Here is a 14,621-nt window from a genome sequence, read left to right as displayed (position 1 = left end):
ATACTCTTGGACACAGTTCAAAATTCTACAAAATTTAGTGCAACAAGTATTTAGCAAAACCTTTTCCACTTTTACATGAGGAGTCTGTCTTGGTTAAAACAGGCTTAGACTCAAAATACTGTTACTTCAGTAGTGTCTACATTTCACTCCAGTATTGCTCACTCTGGGCTTTGATTTCTTTGGTTGTTTTTTTTTTTGAATGTACCTATAGTTTATTGTAAAGGTGTAAGAAACACACCTGCTTTTCCAATAGGATCCTCCTTAAAAGTAGCAGTAACTTTAATTCCCATCATTGTTGCTAATTTCGTACAGTTATCACAATCGTATTTCTAACACAGGTGGTTTCTCAACTAGTATAGTATATACAAATGCAGATATGTATTTGTAAAATAACGAATCCACCTTCCAGCTGTTTAAATATGATCTATAATTTGATACATAATTGAGTGAAAATCTGTATTCATTTTGATTTCAAGCGTGTTGCTCAGTTAAGTGAATAGAAGTTTTGAGATTCAACAACAATGTGAATTTAGATGTCATAGGGGCATCACTCTCTTTCCTCTTCTAAATGTACAATATGAATTTTGGAAGTGGAACTTTAGCCACAGACCCTAGCTGACAGCTCCTTTGTTGTCACTGCTATTTTATGTCCGATGTCGGTAAACCCTTTTTTCTCTCTTTTATAGGACCCTTGATGTACAACCAAATCGACTTACCGTTGGTGGTATCAGGTCTGTTGAGCCCATCCTTGAAAGGAGAGGACAGGTGGAAAGCCATGATTTTGTGGGCTGTATAATGGAGTTTGCAGTCAACGGACGTCCCCTGGAGCCCAGCCAGGCTTTGGCAGCTCAAGGAATCTTAGATCAGTATGTCTGCTATATATGGTATCGAATAGACAGTATTTATGATATAGGAAGCCAGCATAAAACTCAGGCACCAGTCCTGACACTTTTAGATATTTCTTGTAAAAAATGACTGTAGAATTTATTATAAAGTGTGAAAAAATTAAGAAATGAATCTGGGTGAGAGATTCACAAAAGATTACAGAAACTTCAAAAAAGCAACATCATTACCAATTATTATTATTAATGTTGCTTTGCAGGCTGAAATAGAGTAGCCCTGTTTCTTTATAAATTCCACCTGGGTTTGATTGTACTTCTACGGTTCACTAAACCTCTACTCCCCCTTATTTCTTTTTAATTCACAATGTCTGTTCTATCAATTTGCCTCTCAAGTATCACTGAATTTCACTCATATCCTCTGAGTGATCTTTCAGGAACGATCAGCTATTTGACTCTATTGTTTTTCTGTCTCTCTATTTGAAGCCACAATTGTAGCAACTATGTCAGTCTTAGGTCGAAATTTGGTAGCTCACCCTTTTCTCTTTCCACCTCCAGTCTTTACTGTTCTTTGTGAAAGAAGTGAGGTCTCCAGAGATCTACAGTGCACCTGAAAGAGTGTCTTCATCTCTTACATAACAGATAATAGGAATTTCACTGCCTGTGAATTCCCTTCTCTTTATTAAGCCTGTTATAACTTGATTCTGAAAGGTGGGATCTGTTTTGAACTGTCGGAGAGAAGAGCATCTCAATTTTTGCGTCTCTTGAAGGGAAGAAAAAGATTATCATTCAACCACACAATCCTTTCCAGCAAACTTGCTTCTGCTTGTTTCTACATGCATTCCTCAGTATCTGCTTTTCTGCATTGTTTCAGATGTCCTCGATTAGAAAATGCTTGCACAACTAGCCCCTGCCAACATGGTGGCACCTGCACTGATCACTGGTCATGGCAGCAATGCCAATGCAAAGATGGACTGACGGGAGACCACTGTGAAAAATGTAGGGTTTTGCTCTTTCTTTTTCATCTACATCTAACTGCATGGTTATACCATTAAGAGTTTCTTTTCAGGGGCACAGGATAATGAATTTTATGAAATAATGAAAACAAGCGGCCTACTCACCTCTTAAATAATCATGAAGGAAAAGTCCACAATGGACTATTGTCCTTTCATAAGTTAAAAATAACATCAAGATATATATCTTAAGTTTCCTTGTCTTTATATCACATTTCAGGTAATTTACACTCATTTAAAACTACTGCTTCCAATCAGGTATAATCAGTTACCAAAATAAAGCTATCCAAAAGGAGGGATTTGTCTGCTGGGGAGAGGTAAGAGAGAGAGTAAGAGGGAGAAGGCTTCCCTTTGCATAAACACAGTGTGCACATGCTTATGGCTTCTCTGTACAGTAGGCCTTTTTATCTAATAATCATCAAGTTATATGCGTGAAAGTATATGGCATATGTAAGTAAATGCAATCCATTTACATGCTGGGATTATAAACTTGAGTATGGATAGCTATAAATCAGTACACAATTGTCTAGGAGAACAAAGCAATTTATTTCCATATAGTGATAGTACAGTGACTGAGTTTTGTTTTCTTACATGTCCCACTATTGTTTAGCTGATTTATATGCTTTTATTATGTCAGTTTACTAAATAATTTTGCCATGATTTTAACAGCATTTAGTAGTCAGTGCTCTACCATTTTTATTCTTTTACACCCTTTTACAAATGGAAAGTCATTATCTCTGTCCTGAAGAGCTTGGAGTTCAATATATCGTGAAGCCCTCTTTGCAGTAATGGAAACAGTAACATCTCTGGAAAGGAATTATAGTTCTGAGTGCCAAATTTTTTCTCCTACTCCCTCACTTGTTCCCTAGCGAGTTTTAATTTACTATTGACTGATACCAGCAGTAAATTACTAGCACACTCCCACTCTCAAACACACATTCTGGTTCAAGCCAAAGAACAGAGGGGGGTGAAATTGCCATTCACTCCTGCTCTCCCCACTGACCTGCTCTGAACTTGATCTCCTCCCTGAAGAAAATTGTTGTTATCAGGCACATCATCACTATGCTATATCTGCAACCAGCTGCATACTAAGTGCTTCCTCTATCCTTGTCCCAGTTATTACTGCCGACACTGCCTTATCACTGGAAGGCAGAGGACGACTCGACTACCACATGAGCCCAAATAAGAAGCGTGAATACATGATGAGATACATTGCTAGAGGTGCCAGCCCAGGACCTTTGAATGTGGACAGCTTGGAAGTGAAGTTCAGAACAAGAAGCGAGAATGGGATTTTAGTTCACATCCAAGAAAGCAGCAACTTCACTACTGTGAAGGTAAGATTGCAGTTAATGCTGAGTTTGATTTGATTGGTCTGCCTTTTGTACAGTGATCAAAATCATATTTTTCCATTACTCTTGCCGTTTCCTTTGTAAAATATTAGGTCTTTAACTAAGGCTAGGCACTGTGCCAGCATCATTCATCTTCTCTGCAATTCCCTTGCTATTTGCCAAGGTATCAGAAGATCTTGATGGCTTTGTATCTAAGCAGTTTTGTCTAGACTCCAAATAATGACTGTTTTAAGGCAGAAGGTATGGTACTTGTTGCCATATTTGTTATCATCATGAAGTTACAATCTACAGAGCAAATAATTCCATTATTGGCTTTTTATCTTCTGATTTTTCAGACCTTGAACCTGGACCCTCCTTAAGCTTGCAAACAACAGCCAGAAAGTTTTCACAAATTCCTACTGATGTGGCTTGTGCTTATCAAACTAGGAAGTGAGGGATAACTTGAATTCATGAGGTTACCCACAGAGCAATGTCAATATCAAATTGTTTTTAGATATGTGGCTGAGTTAATGCTTCAAATGCCATGCAATTTTCTTTCCCAAGAGTTTATTGCTGCAGAAGTTACCTTCCTCAAGAGAAAGCAATGGTTCAGTTCCCGGTGATGACTCAGTGCATTTACTCATAACTCTAAATGAGTACAGCAGTGATGGCTGGCAAGCCTCTTTATTGGGTTGGTGTAAGCTCCAAGTTTCCTTGACTGCTGTAACGCTTTCCAAGTTTTTTTTTCCTGACTTTAAAAGAAACTCATACAAAAATTCACACTTTCTAAGCTTCATCCCCATTGATATTGTCCACCTGCCCAGTTCCTGTGCGGATCAGAAGTACAGAGCTTTCCTGTCCTCTGCTACTTTTAAGAAGCAAGTCTGCACTACTTCACAGGCATACACTTATAACCTATCATTTAATAGGAAGTTTCTGCCACAGTCATATTAGCTGGTAAAATCTAATGATTTTGTGTTCCAGAGGAAAACAAACAAGAGCAAGAAGACAAACCAAACAAAAAGAAAAACAATGAATATTATCTTTTTTCTCCCTAGACAAATTCATTATACTAGCTGTGCAATTAATTTTAATTAAAAAAGAAAAAAAAAAGAAAAAAAAGAATTTTCTTTCTTTCATGAAAGTCTTATTGGTGTGTTTGTGCAAACACTCTTATTGTTGTTTGTTTTGGTGAAGTTATATAAATAAGCAGGGGCTGTCTTATCCCATCCCCAGGTGTTCAAGGGCTAAGAACTCAAGTTTACTTAGTAACAGGTCCTTTAAGGAAGGAGGGGTAACTTCACTGAAGTGATTATTACCAGAAAGCTCTCAGATGATGGTAGTTAATAAAACAGATCTTTTTCACTGTAGTTATTACAATATGGATTCTACTCCACTCACACTCAGTGTAGGTATCATAACAAGGGCATCCTGTGGTTGTGGCCCAAGATGTCAGTAAAGCTAGCCCACACATCAGTCTCCCTGGCATCTCAGCCCACTTCCTGGTAGTAAATGAGATTTGGAGAATTCTATTTACAATTTTTATATCTTCAAAACAGGCATTTTTATAACTTGATTTTTGGATGTTTTAATAAGCTTGTTTTCCAAGGCATAAGCGTTTGGCAAAAACTTGCATGTGGTTTTAATATTAAATTATACTAGAGAAAAACTATAAGCTCTGTGACTACCTCCATGCCTCCACATTTTTCCTCGTGTACTCAACTGGTTTTGTTACAGCTGGGACTGGGATAAAATTAGAGAAATGGCAATAAATCAGACCTACTGAGATTGCAAGCAGCTGATTATTTAAATGATGGATGTAACCTCCCTTTAAAGAACCTCAAGCTTGGAGAAAAAAGGTCTTATTTATGATATTAATTCAGGAAAAATGTAAGAACTGGCAGATGAAATTAAAGAATAGTAAAAATCAAAAGGAAAATGTCTCTCAAAAAAAGCACAAAAAGGAAAATGGTAGGAGTCTTTACTACTATAGCTCACTGCCTCAGCATATTTTGTAATGAGTAATGCATACTACAGCTAATTCAGTTAGAAGTTAAGAGATAAATATAGCAGGCTAAAGGTGAAATTACCTGTCCTGTTTTAGCTGAAAATCTCATCTGAAATCAGATTAAATTAACATAATCACACCTCTAAGATCTATGAATTGTATGAGTAGAGAATGTGGTTTATGTATTGCCCGTATGTGCTAACGTATGCACATATCAAGTTACAGGAATAAAGCAGAACATAGCTCATTTCAACGGTATCCTATATAGTGAGCTATAAATCTGTACAGGCTAGGGCTCAAATTTAAAACAGGTAAGAAGCAATTTGCTCAGTAAAGTAGATTCAGAATGTTTGTAAAGTTGGATCAATCTTGTATTTAGAAATATGTTCGCTTTAGTAGCTCATTCTTTTCAGTATATCCCACTTGTCAGTTGCTCAGCTATTTAAATAAAACCTAGAAATGAGTGTTATTCAATATTGTAAGCATTGACATTTGTTTCAAATTTAGAAGTATGTTATGCTTCAAGGAACGAAAAAGAGCATTCCTTATTTTGTCCTGATTAAAGAAGTCATGGACCAGTCTCGTCTCTGGAAATTTTATTTTCTAAATACTTCTGGTACAGTATTTATAGACATTGGTCACGTGCCATTTTAAAGAAATAAAGTAGCACTTCAGAGTCATAAATCAGTATGGTGGGTAAATAATTATATAATTCTTCTCTGATGTTGACTTAGAAGACAGGTCAATGTTTAGTATTCTCATAAGCTTAGAGGATAGTGTTTGATATAATATATTCCTTTGCGTTTTTGTAAAGACCTAAACACACAACAGTACTTTCACAGAGCATACAGACCAAATAAAAGGAACAAACCCATGAAAACTTGTAAACATAAATAAATATATATAGTCCATGCAGTTTGTCTTTTCACAAATATTTTTCAGTGTGGCAAATGGTGTTTAATATGTTCTGATCATCTGTGTGACTGCATTTCCAAATATGGTTTTTTCTTCAGCCTGTGTCACAGTTTAGATGTCTGCCACCTGTATTTGCCACCATCAAAAGCATCCTGTCTTTGAGGGGGGGATCTTTATCAAAGAATATTTAAACAGTACATTTTCAAGTAGTCCAAATTATGTTGGTTATAAGTAAAGTTCATATATAAATTAACCACCATTTTTCTTGATCTAAATGGACTTTACGCTAGATGTGTTCAGGCTGCTGACAGAACATGAAAGTGGTTTTTCAGACATATTAAAGCTGATCTATACAAAGAAAGTCCTCATTTTATATCACTAAAAAAAAAAAAAAAAAAAAGAAATCTAAGAGCACTGAACAGTTTCTAGAAACTAGAAGAGCGTTCTTGTCCGTGTGTCACCTCACAGTTCTTCTCAGATTAATGTTATATTTTCTGGAACAAAGCACTCAAGGCTTAGAGAGCTTTCAACAAACCTGTGGCTCTGACCACTCCTATACAATGCTTGTGCACCTTCTACACACTGCAAGTCACAGCAAGGAACACAGAAGGGAAAGGAGTGGTCCTATGATGAATATGCAAAGTAACAGAGATGAGTATGGAAGGGAATCTGCAACAAGTCGCAGAGCTACCCTATGAACTGTATTTGTTATTTCTGACACCCTACATAAAGCTTACAAGCTGGTACAGTGCTCAGGAGATCAGCTGACATACCCAGGTCCTACGCAGCATTTGAGAATTTTTTTGTGTTTGGTTATGGATTTTTTTCCCACTCTTTTTTCCTAAATGTAAAGTTTGTACTAATCTCTCTTTGGGATTGCTTAACACTGAATTCATAAAAGGTTTAAAATTCTTCATCTCATGAATGTAGCGTCATCTTTTGAGGAAAAGCCAAAATGTGTTTCAGAGTCTTCAATAGTACATTTTTTTCTAATAGCTCATAAGCTTAAAATCAGTTTTCTTAAGTAAGCATCATTTGAAAATTCACACAAAATAATAGACTTCACGGGGCTTTAGTAAGATTTCTAAAATAGAAATAGAAATATTTTTATGCAGAATGCAGTTGGAAGAATGCAGAAACCAGTTAGGAAATTGGAATCTTGCTCAAATTCTGTCATACATTTTCCTACTGTGTCATAACTAGTTGCAAGTTTTTGGGGCAAGGACAACATCTGTTTATTCTGCAAAGCATTTTCTCCACTTGCTTTGACAGGGAAGGAAGAGTTTGTCTTTATTGGTTAAAATATTTTGTCATGTGCATACCCTCCCTACTGCTAGCTTCTCAACAGGTTTTCCTCTTGTGAGAGTATCCGAGGAATAAGTGGATGGCAACTGCATATTTTCTACACATGTAGTAATGAATCTGATTGCAGCCAAGTACTAAATAATGTATGCATTTTAGTACCAAACAGTTGTTTGAGAAAAATACATTCATACATTTTACTGCAACCAAAGCCATGTGTTACTATAGCTGTACTGGATAAGCATAACGTTGGTTATGTGTATGTGGGGGCAAAAAGTTGGCTCTGTACCTATCATTTTAAAATGATGCATTCTGTTGTTTTCTTTTTCTGATCAGATAAGAGCTGGGAAAGTGCACTACATATCTGATGCTGGAATTGCTGGGAAAGTGGAAAGAAACATTCCAGAAGTGTACACGGCAGATGGGCAGTGGCATTCAGTGCGCATTGAGAAGAACGGCTCTATCACTGTGCTGTCTGTTGACAAGACTCATAGACGAGACATTCTCCATGTCACTCAGGATTTTGGTGGACTAAATGTTCTTACAATATCTTTGGGAGGTATCCCAAATCAGCCTTTCAAGAGCACAGTTGCAGGTAATTCATTTTTCTTTTTGATATAGTGCACATGAGCACATTTGAGCAGACAAAGGGTGTCTGCTTGCTTTAAGGTTGCAGAAAGTACTGTAGTTCTATATCAGCAACTAATACACTTCTACACTTTGTCAGGAAAGCTGTAATTTGAATAGGTAAGGGTTGCAAATTTTTTTCCTCTAATACAAACTTGTTGTTTTCAAAAAGCAGCATTCCATCTGCAGGGCTTTTTGGAGGCACGGGGTGGTTTGCTTGATTGTATGCAAGTGCATTGTTATGAATTTGTTATGCTAATGGAGAAGAAAGGATCCATTCTTTACCTGGGTCAGAATCTGGAAAATCAAGGCAAACCTACTCAGGCAAAAATTCTAAATGAGTACATTTTCTCTGTAGGGGTTTAGTAAATGCTGTAGGATTTAGCCTGTTATTAATATGATTAAAATATTCTCTGAAATTCCATCTTCCTCCTCCTTTATCCTGCTGTCAAATAAGGATTGGGGTTTTTTTTGTTTGGTTGGTTTTTGTTTTTTTTTTTTCTGAACAACAGAAACTAAAGACAATAAAAAAACACTCTGTGACCAACATCTATCTTGTAAGGAGTAAATCAGTCTTAAGAGTTGAAGCAGTATCTTAGACCCTGAAAAAATAAATAACGTATACTTTTTATTATTCCCCCAGTAATAAGTAAAGATGGAAGTGATTTTTTGCTAGAAACTGTGAGATTTTCCAGACAATGCAGGAATAGGTTTCACAATATTTTATATTGAAAAAATTGTCCTATTTTATATTGAAAAAATTCAAGAAATGTGACCAGATAAAGTAGCTTTAAAGGTGCAAATTAACACTTCACACTTGTGTGTTGTGAACTTATTTGAAATGTGGTCTGAAACAATTTGAACACTGTGCTTACTTTTACCCTTTTTACACATACATTTTATGAGCAGTGTCTGCATGGAAAAGCCAAAAAGGCTTTAGGAAAGCTGGAACAAAGACAATTGAGGACACTAACTTTTCACCTACCTCCTGATGTGGCAGCACAGAAATTATGAATGTCTGGCTTCCATTAGGAATGCACAATCCAAAATCTCATGTTCATATGATTTTTTTTTTTTTTAATACTGGATTATATTGTGTACGACATACCAAAGATTTACAAGGGGGAGATATAAAACTCTGCATGAACTCAGATGGTCAAGAAATATCTGGAGCAATGTGAATGGCTGTTAAAGGCAGACAAAAACGTACATGGGTGACAATTCCAGGGCTATGAAGCTGGTATATCCAATATTGTTTTCAAACCCGGGTAGACATGATGAAATCCCAGTTGCTGTGTATCACATCGCTGCTGAAAAGGACCACCAAGCATGAGGCAAGCTAATCCTCCATTTTGCTTGGTCTCCCACCTGAACTTAAATCCTCAATTTCCTCTTTTTTCAGGAATGTAAAAACAGGAGAAAATGAAAATATAAGTAATGCTGAAACAAAATTAGCTCTTTCAGAATGCATGCATGTAATACAGAAATAGCATGCTTGCAAAACTTTGAAGGACTTTCATGACCCTTTACACCATACGAGTTACATCTCTCAGCAAAGCATTTTTGACTTAGGTTCCCAATCATTTTCATTTCTGACATCAGAGAGTGTTCAAATTTTAAAATTAACATCTTTTCAGGTTATAAATTCATAACAGAACTTCATACAACTTCAATATATTTGATATTTCAAGAGAGTCTGTAGTCTTGATGCTTATCTCTGCATTAACCATTTTTATGGAGATGTCCACAATTATTCATTATCTTACTATTCATAACAGGTATTCTTCCATTCCAGCAGTATGTTTGCAGAAATTAAACCTTCTCTGAAGCTAATGATGCATGGGATGTTTTCTCCATTTTATTGTTTCGTTCAAGTGTGATGCTTCAGAACAGAGTAGAAGCACTTTCCTGCTCCTTGTAGATTGTATCTCTTGCATAATATCTGATAAATTTGGTCTTAATTATAGTTTTCCTGTAAGCCTGGCATTATGTTGGCATCTGAAGGACCATCCCTCAGGAGTTGAGGGAGCCTATCTGTTGGGAAAGGAAAGGTATAGGTGCAAAAGTATCAATTTGCATTGCAAACCTCAGACTAATCACTCACTCACTAAGCCAGTGAGTGATGAAGCATTTTTTCTTTCCATTTTATATCGTGTTTTCTTCTTGATTTGACCCTTATTGCCAGTTTGCAAACTTGTAGTACGTTTCCTAATCAAGCAGTAGTTCCCCCTCTTGTGCAGCCTGTAATCCTTAGAAGTCATGTAAATTTTTCAAATTGTATTCAGGCTTCTGCTTGCGTTTGCCTGTTCTTACAAATTTAATGAAAGCAGTGGGAGTACAAAATGTTTTGAAGGGCTTCTAGAAAATATAATGTGTGTATTTCAACATTTTAATTGCAGATTTGGATACATTAATTCACCTGAGAATGCTTCTATTGCTTTGAAATCTTAGTATTGAAGTTAAAAGCCACAGCTTCTGAATTCTGTTGTGGCAGACTTAAAAAAAAAAAAATTCTTGTTGCATCTTTTTATCATTTAGATGCGCCATGTGTATATCATCAAAGACAATTTTTTGTCTTTATTCTCCATTTTTATGCACAGCTTATGAAAATCATTTGTCTTAAAAAGTACAGGTATAAAAGTTACGTCAAAAGCTCTGGTCATAAACAGCTTTGACTTAACCTTGTTATGCTTAGAAATCCCAAAGTGACTGCTGCTTTCTCTCTTAGGCTTTGACGGCTGCATTTCTTACATCAAGTATGGTGGGGAGAGCCTCCCCTTCGCTGGCAAGCATAGCCTGGCCACCCTTTCCAAAACAGACTCCTCAGTCAAGATGGGCTGCCGTGGCCCCAACATCTGTGCCAGCAGTCCCTGCTGGGGTGAGCTGATGTGCATCAACCAGTGGTACACCTACCAGTGCGTCCCACCAGGTGCTTGTGCCTCCAGCCCCTGCCAAAATGGTGGCAGCTGCGAGCCTGGGCCACAGGCCAGCTTCACCTGCAGCTGCCCTGAGTCGTACATGGGACAGAGATGTGAGATTGTGGCGGCATGCCTGGGGGTCTCCTGTGGCCCTGGTCACGTCTGCAGAGCGGGGCCCAGCAGCGGCTATGTGTGCCTGCCATCCCCGCACCCTGCTGAGCTGTCCCTGCCCCTCTGGGCTGTGCCGGCAATTGTGGGCGGTTGTGCAACAGTGCTGGCCCTGCTGGTCCTCAGCCTCATTCTCTGCAACCAGTGTCGGGGGAAGAAGTCAAAGGCCCCAAAGCAGGAGAAGAAAACAAAGGAGAAGAAGAAGAAAGGGAGTGAGAATGTGGCTTTTGATGACCCTGACAACATCCCACCTTATGGTGATGACATGACAGTCAGGAAGCAGCCCGAGGGGAACCCCAAACCTGATATCATAGAAAGAGAAAACCCCTATCTCATCTATGATGAGACTGACATCCCACATGCCGCAGAGACCATTCCCAGTGCCCCACTGGCTTCACCCGAGCCTGAGATCGAGCACTATGACATTGACAACGCCAGCAGCATCGCTCCTTCAGATGCTGACATCATCCAGCACTACAAGCAGTTTCGGAGCCATACGCCCAAGTTCTCCATCCAGAGGCACAGCCCACTGGGCTTTGCCCGGCAGTCCCCCATGCCACTGGGAGCCAGTAGCCTGACGTACCAGCCCTCTTATGGGCAGGGCTTGAGGACAACATCTTTAAGCCACTCAGCCTGCCCTACTCCTAACCCTCTGTCTCGGCATAGCCCTGCACCTTTCTCCAAGTCATCGACTTTCTACAGGCACAGTCCAGCCCGGGAGCTGCATCTGTCCATACGGGAAGGGAGCCCACTGGAGATGCACAGTGATGTCTGCCAGCCTGGCATTTTCAACTATGCCACTCGGCTAGGGAGGAGAAGTAAGAGTCCACAGACCATGGCAAGCCATGGTTCCCGGCCAGGCAGCCGCCTGAAGCAGCCCATCGGTCAGATTCCACTGGAGACTGCTCCTCCAGTGGGACTGTCCATTGAAGAAGTGGAAAGACTGAACACCCCGCGCCCCAGAAACCCCAGCATCTGTAGTGCTGACCACGGCCGGTCCTCTTCTGAGGAGGACTGCAGAAGGCCCCTGTCTCGGACAAGGAACCCGGCTGACGGCATTCCTGCACCTGAGTCCTCCTCCGACAGTGACTCCCACGAGTCCTTCACATGCTCAGAGATGGAGTACGACAGGGATAAGCCCATTGCATACACCTCCAGGATGCCCAAATTATCCCAGGTCAATGAGTCTGATGCAGATGATGAGGACAACTATGGGGTGAGGCTGAAGCCCCGTCGGTACCCTGGCCGTCGTGGGGAGGGTGGACCCGTGGGAGCACAGGCGGCTGGCACTGGGGAGAACTCTCTGCCCATGAAGCTGGGGCAGCAGGCAGCAAGCTTCAACTGGGACAACCTCTTGAACTGGGGCCCAGGCTTCGGGCATTATGTGGATGTTTTCAAGGATTTGGCATCGCTTCCCGAAAAAGCAGCAGCAGCAGCAGCAGCAGCGAGTGAAGACAACAAGAGTGGTACAACAAAGCCTGTTTCCAAGGAGGGGGAAGCAGAACAGTACGTATAGGCTTTGTCTCTGGCATTGCTGCAGTGCAAGGCCATGGAACGGTCAGACTGTTGTGTGGTCGTAGAGAAGGAAAGGTCAGCATTCGCACCCCAGGCCAGTTTGGTTCGAGGAGACTTTAAAAATAATAACCATTATGCTGCTGAAAGAGACTTAAAACACTTTTAATTTAATTATGATTGGATGAATTTATTTCTCCTGCATGCATTGTATTTGGAAACAAGATATTTGGCATGCAGTTTTTGAAAAGGGTTTCCTATTTACCATTGTTTGGTTTGTGATTCTTAAATTAATAATGCTTTGTTCTGAAAATGAACTAATTTTTTTGTTTAATTGTGAAGGATGTGTATATTGTATCCAGCTACTAATGTGTTTTACAATGCAAAAGTATTGAGGATTTAATTTTCCTTAAGAAGTGCATGGAAGAAGGATGATGAATGAAGGAATTACAGTAGCAAGTTGTCTCATAAAATGTAGTCACTATATCTTGCAATTGCTCAAACATAAAGATTATGGAAGAAATCAGCTTGAGTAATTGCTGGCAACAGTGCTGTAAATCGTATTCCATACAAGAGGTGCTAGAAGCAGCTCAAGCTGGTCAGCACTTTAAGAGTTGTTTTCAGCTTGTTAATTTGTTTGTTCGGGGGCTTTTCTGTTTTTGGGGATTTTTTTTTTTTTTTTTTTTTTTTGACAAAGTTGTGTGAGAGCTTCTGAATCTCTATGATGTATTTGGGGATGCTAAACCCTGGTCCCTGCCTGCTCCCCCTCAGTGCTTCCAGTGGGAAGGGAGTGTTTTGGCATCAAAAAAAAACTCCATTTCCACATCTCTTGGCATCGCAACTCGGCTGTGCAGCTGTTGCAGCCTGCGTTTCTCCCCATCTTTCATCTTCCATCTGTTCTATGGAAAGGTAGTAATAACACTTACTCACCTACCTCACGGGGGTGTTGTGAGGACTAATTAGTTAATTCATCTGAAGTGCTTAGACATTATAAAGCACTATAATAAGTATTATCATAATTATTATTAAAGCACTGCCTAGCCTTTGTGACCCTGGAGTGGCATTTTCTGCATTATATGATTTTCTATGATGAAAACTTTGAATAATTATTTATTGTATAGAAAATTACTGCACTCTAGCATTTTGAAGCAGATATGAGGGAAAACTACTTGTAGATTCATTAAAGTAGCTTACTGTTTGTCCCAAATTCCCTAAAGTTTTATGTTAAGTAGACTTCACAAAGTCCTTACATCTTCATGCAAATCTGATGAACCTATCGTACTGTGTAAAAACTTCCAAATTTTTTTTTTACCTAAGCTGTGTTTTTTATATCAATATTTTCCTATGCTGAATAATTTTCTTACTTTCAGGGAAGGTAAGAAAAATACCTTTTTTACATTTGTTACTTATGTAACATCCATATTTTTCACATTTTGATAAAATTGTAACATACTGTATGCTTTCTACCTGTAAATGCCAATAATAGAATTAAAATATTTATTTAAAATCTTTAGTAAGCATTATTGGAATCGTTTCATCTTTTTTCTCTCTATCTTTTATTCCTTGATCTTCACTTTTATCGACATTTTTTTCAGAAAATGGACTTTAAGAAGCAAGTTAGTAGTGTAATATGCATTCAGTACACAGAGTTCAGTCATGGTGAAGGCAGCACAAGTATCACTGTGGAAATTCTTTTCTCTGCAGAAGGGCAGCACAAGCCCAGTGTGCTTCTTGAGGTACTGCCAAGTCTCATGTCTGTTCCTTACCAAGTAACAAATTTTACCAAGGATGAGAGAAGCAGTCCCCCTATCCATCCTTATTTATCATGAGTGACCTTGATGTGTTCAAAATTAGCAGGTTTCACCATTCTCAGTGAAATGGAGAGGAGCTGTTGTTGGGTCCCATTGCTGGACCTGAGGTCATATCAAGTAGTACCGACTTTACTTTCAGATGACAAAGCTGTATTTTCATGCATAGAGGACTATTAGTAG

General features: G+C 38.9%; 1 protein-coding gene across 1 annotated transcript in view; it reads left to right on the top strand.

Moving 5' to 3' along the window:
* FAT4 (FAT atypical cadherin 4) overlaps positions 1–12,634 on the top strand; it is a gene marked incomplete at both ends in the record, with an annotated part of 132,622 nt that extends 119,988 nt beyond the window's left edge. The window contains 5 exons of the mRNA XM_079534259.1: positions 687–866; positions 1,714–1,838; positions 2,969–3,186; positions 7,742–8,000; positions 10,761–12,634. Coding sequence (XP_079390385.1) covers positions 687–866; positions 1,714–1,838; positions 2,969–3,186; positions 7,742–8,000; positions 10,761–12,634 — 2,656 coding nt within the window. The remainder of the gene's footprint in view (positions 1–686; positions 867–1,713; positions 1,839–2,968; positions 3,187–7,741; positions 8,001–10,760) is intronic.
* Positions 12,635–14,621: the final 1,987 nt, after the last annotated feature.

Source organism: Tetrao urogallus, assembly GCF_951394365.1.
Source record: "Tetrao urogallus genome assembly, chromosome: 4".
In the NCBI taxonomy this organism is placed as follows: Eukaryota; Metazoa; Chordata; class Aves; order Galliformes; family Phasianidae; genus Tetrao; species Tetrao urogallus.
The sequence above is the reverse complement of the archived record's forward strand: the minus strand, read 5'-3'. Positions and strand labels throughout refer to the sequence as shown.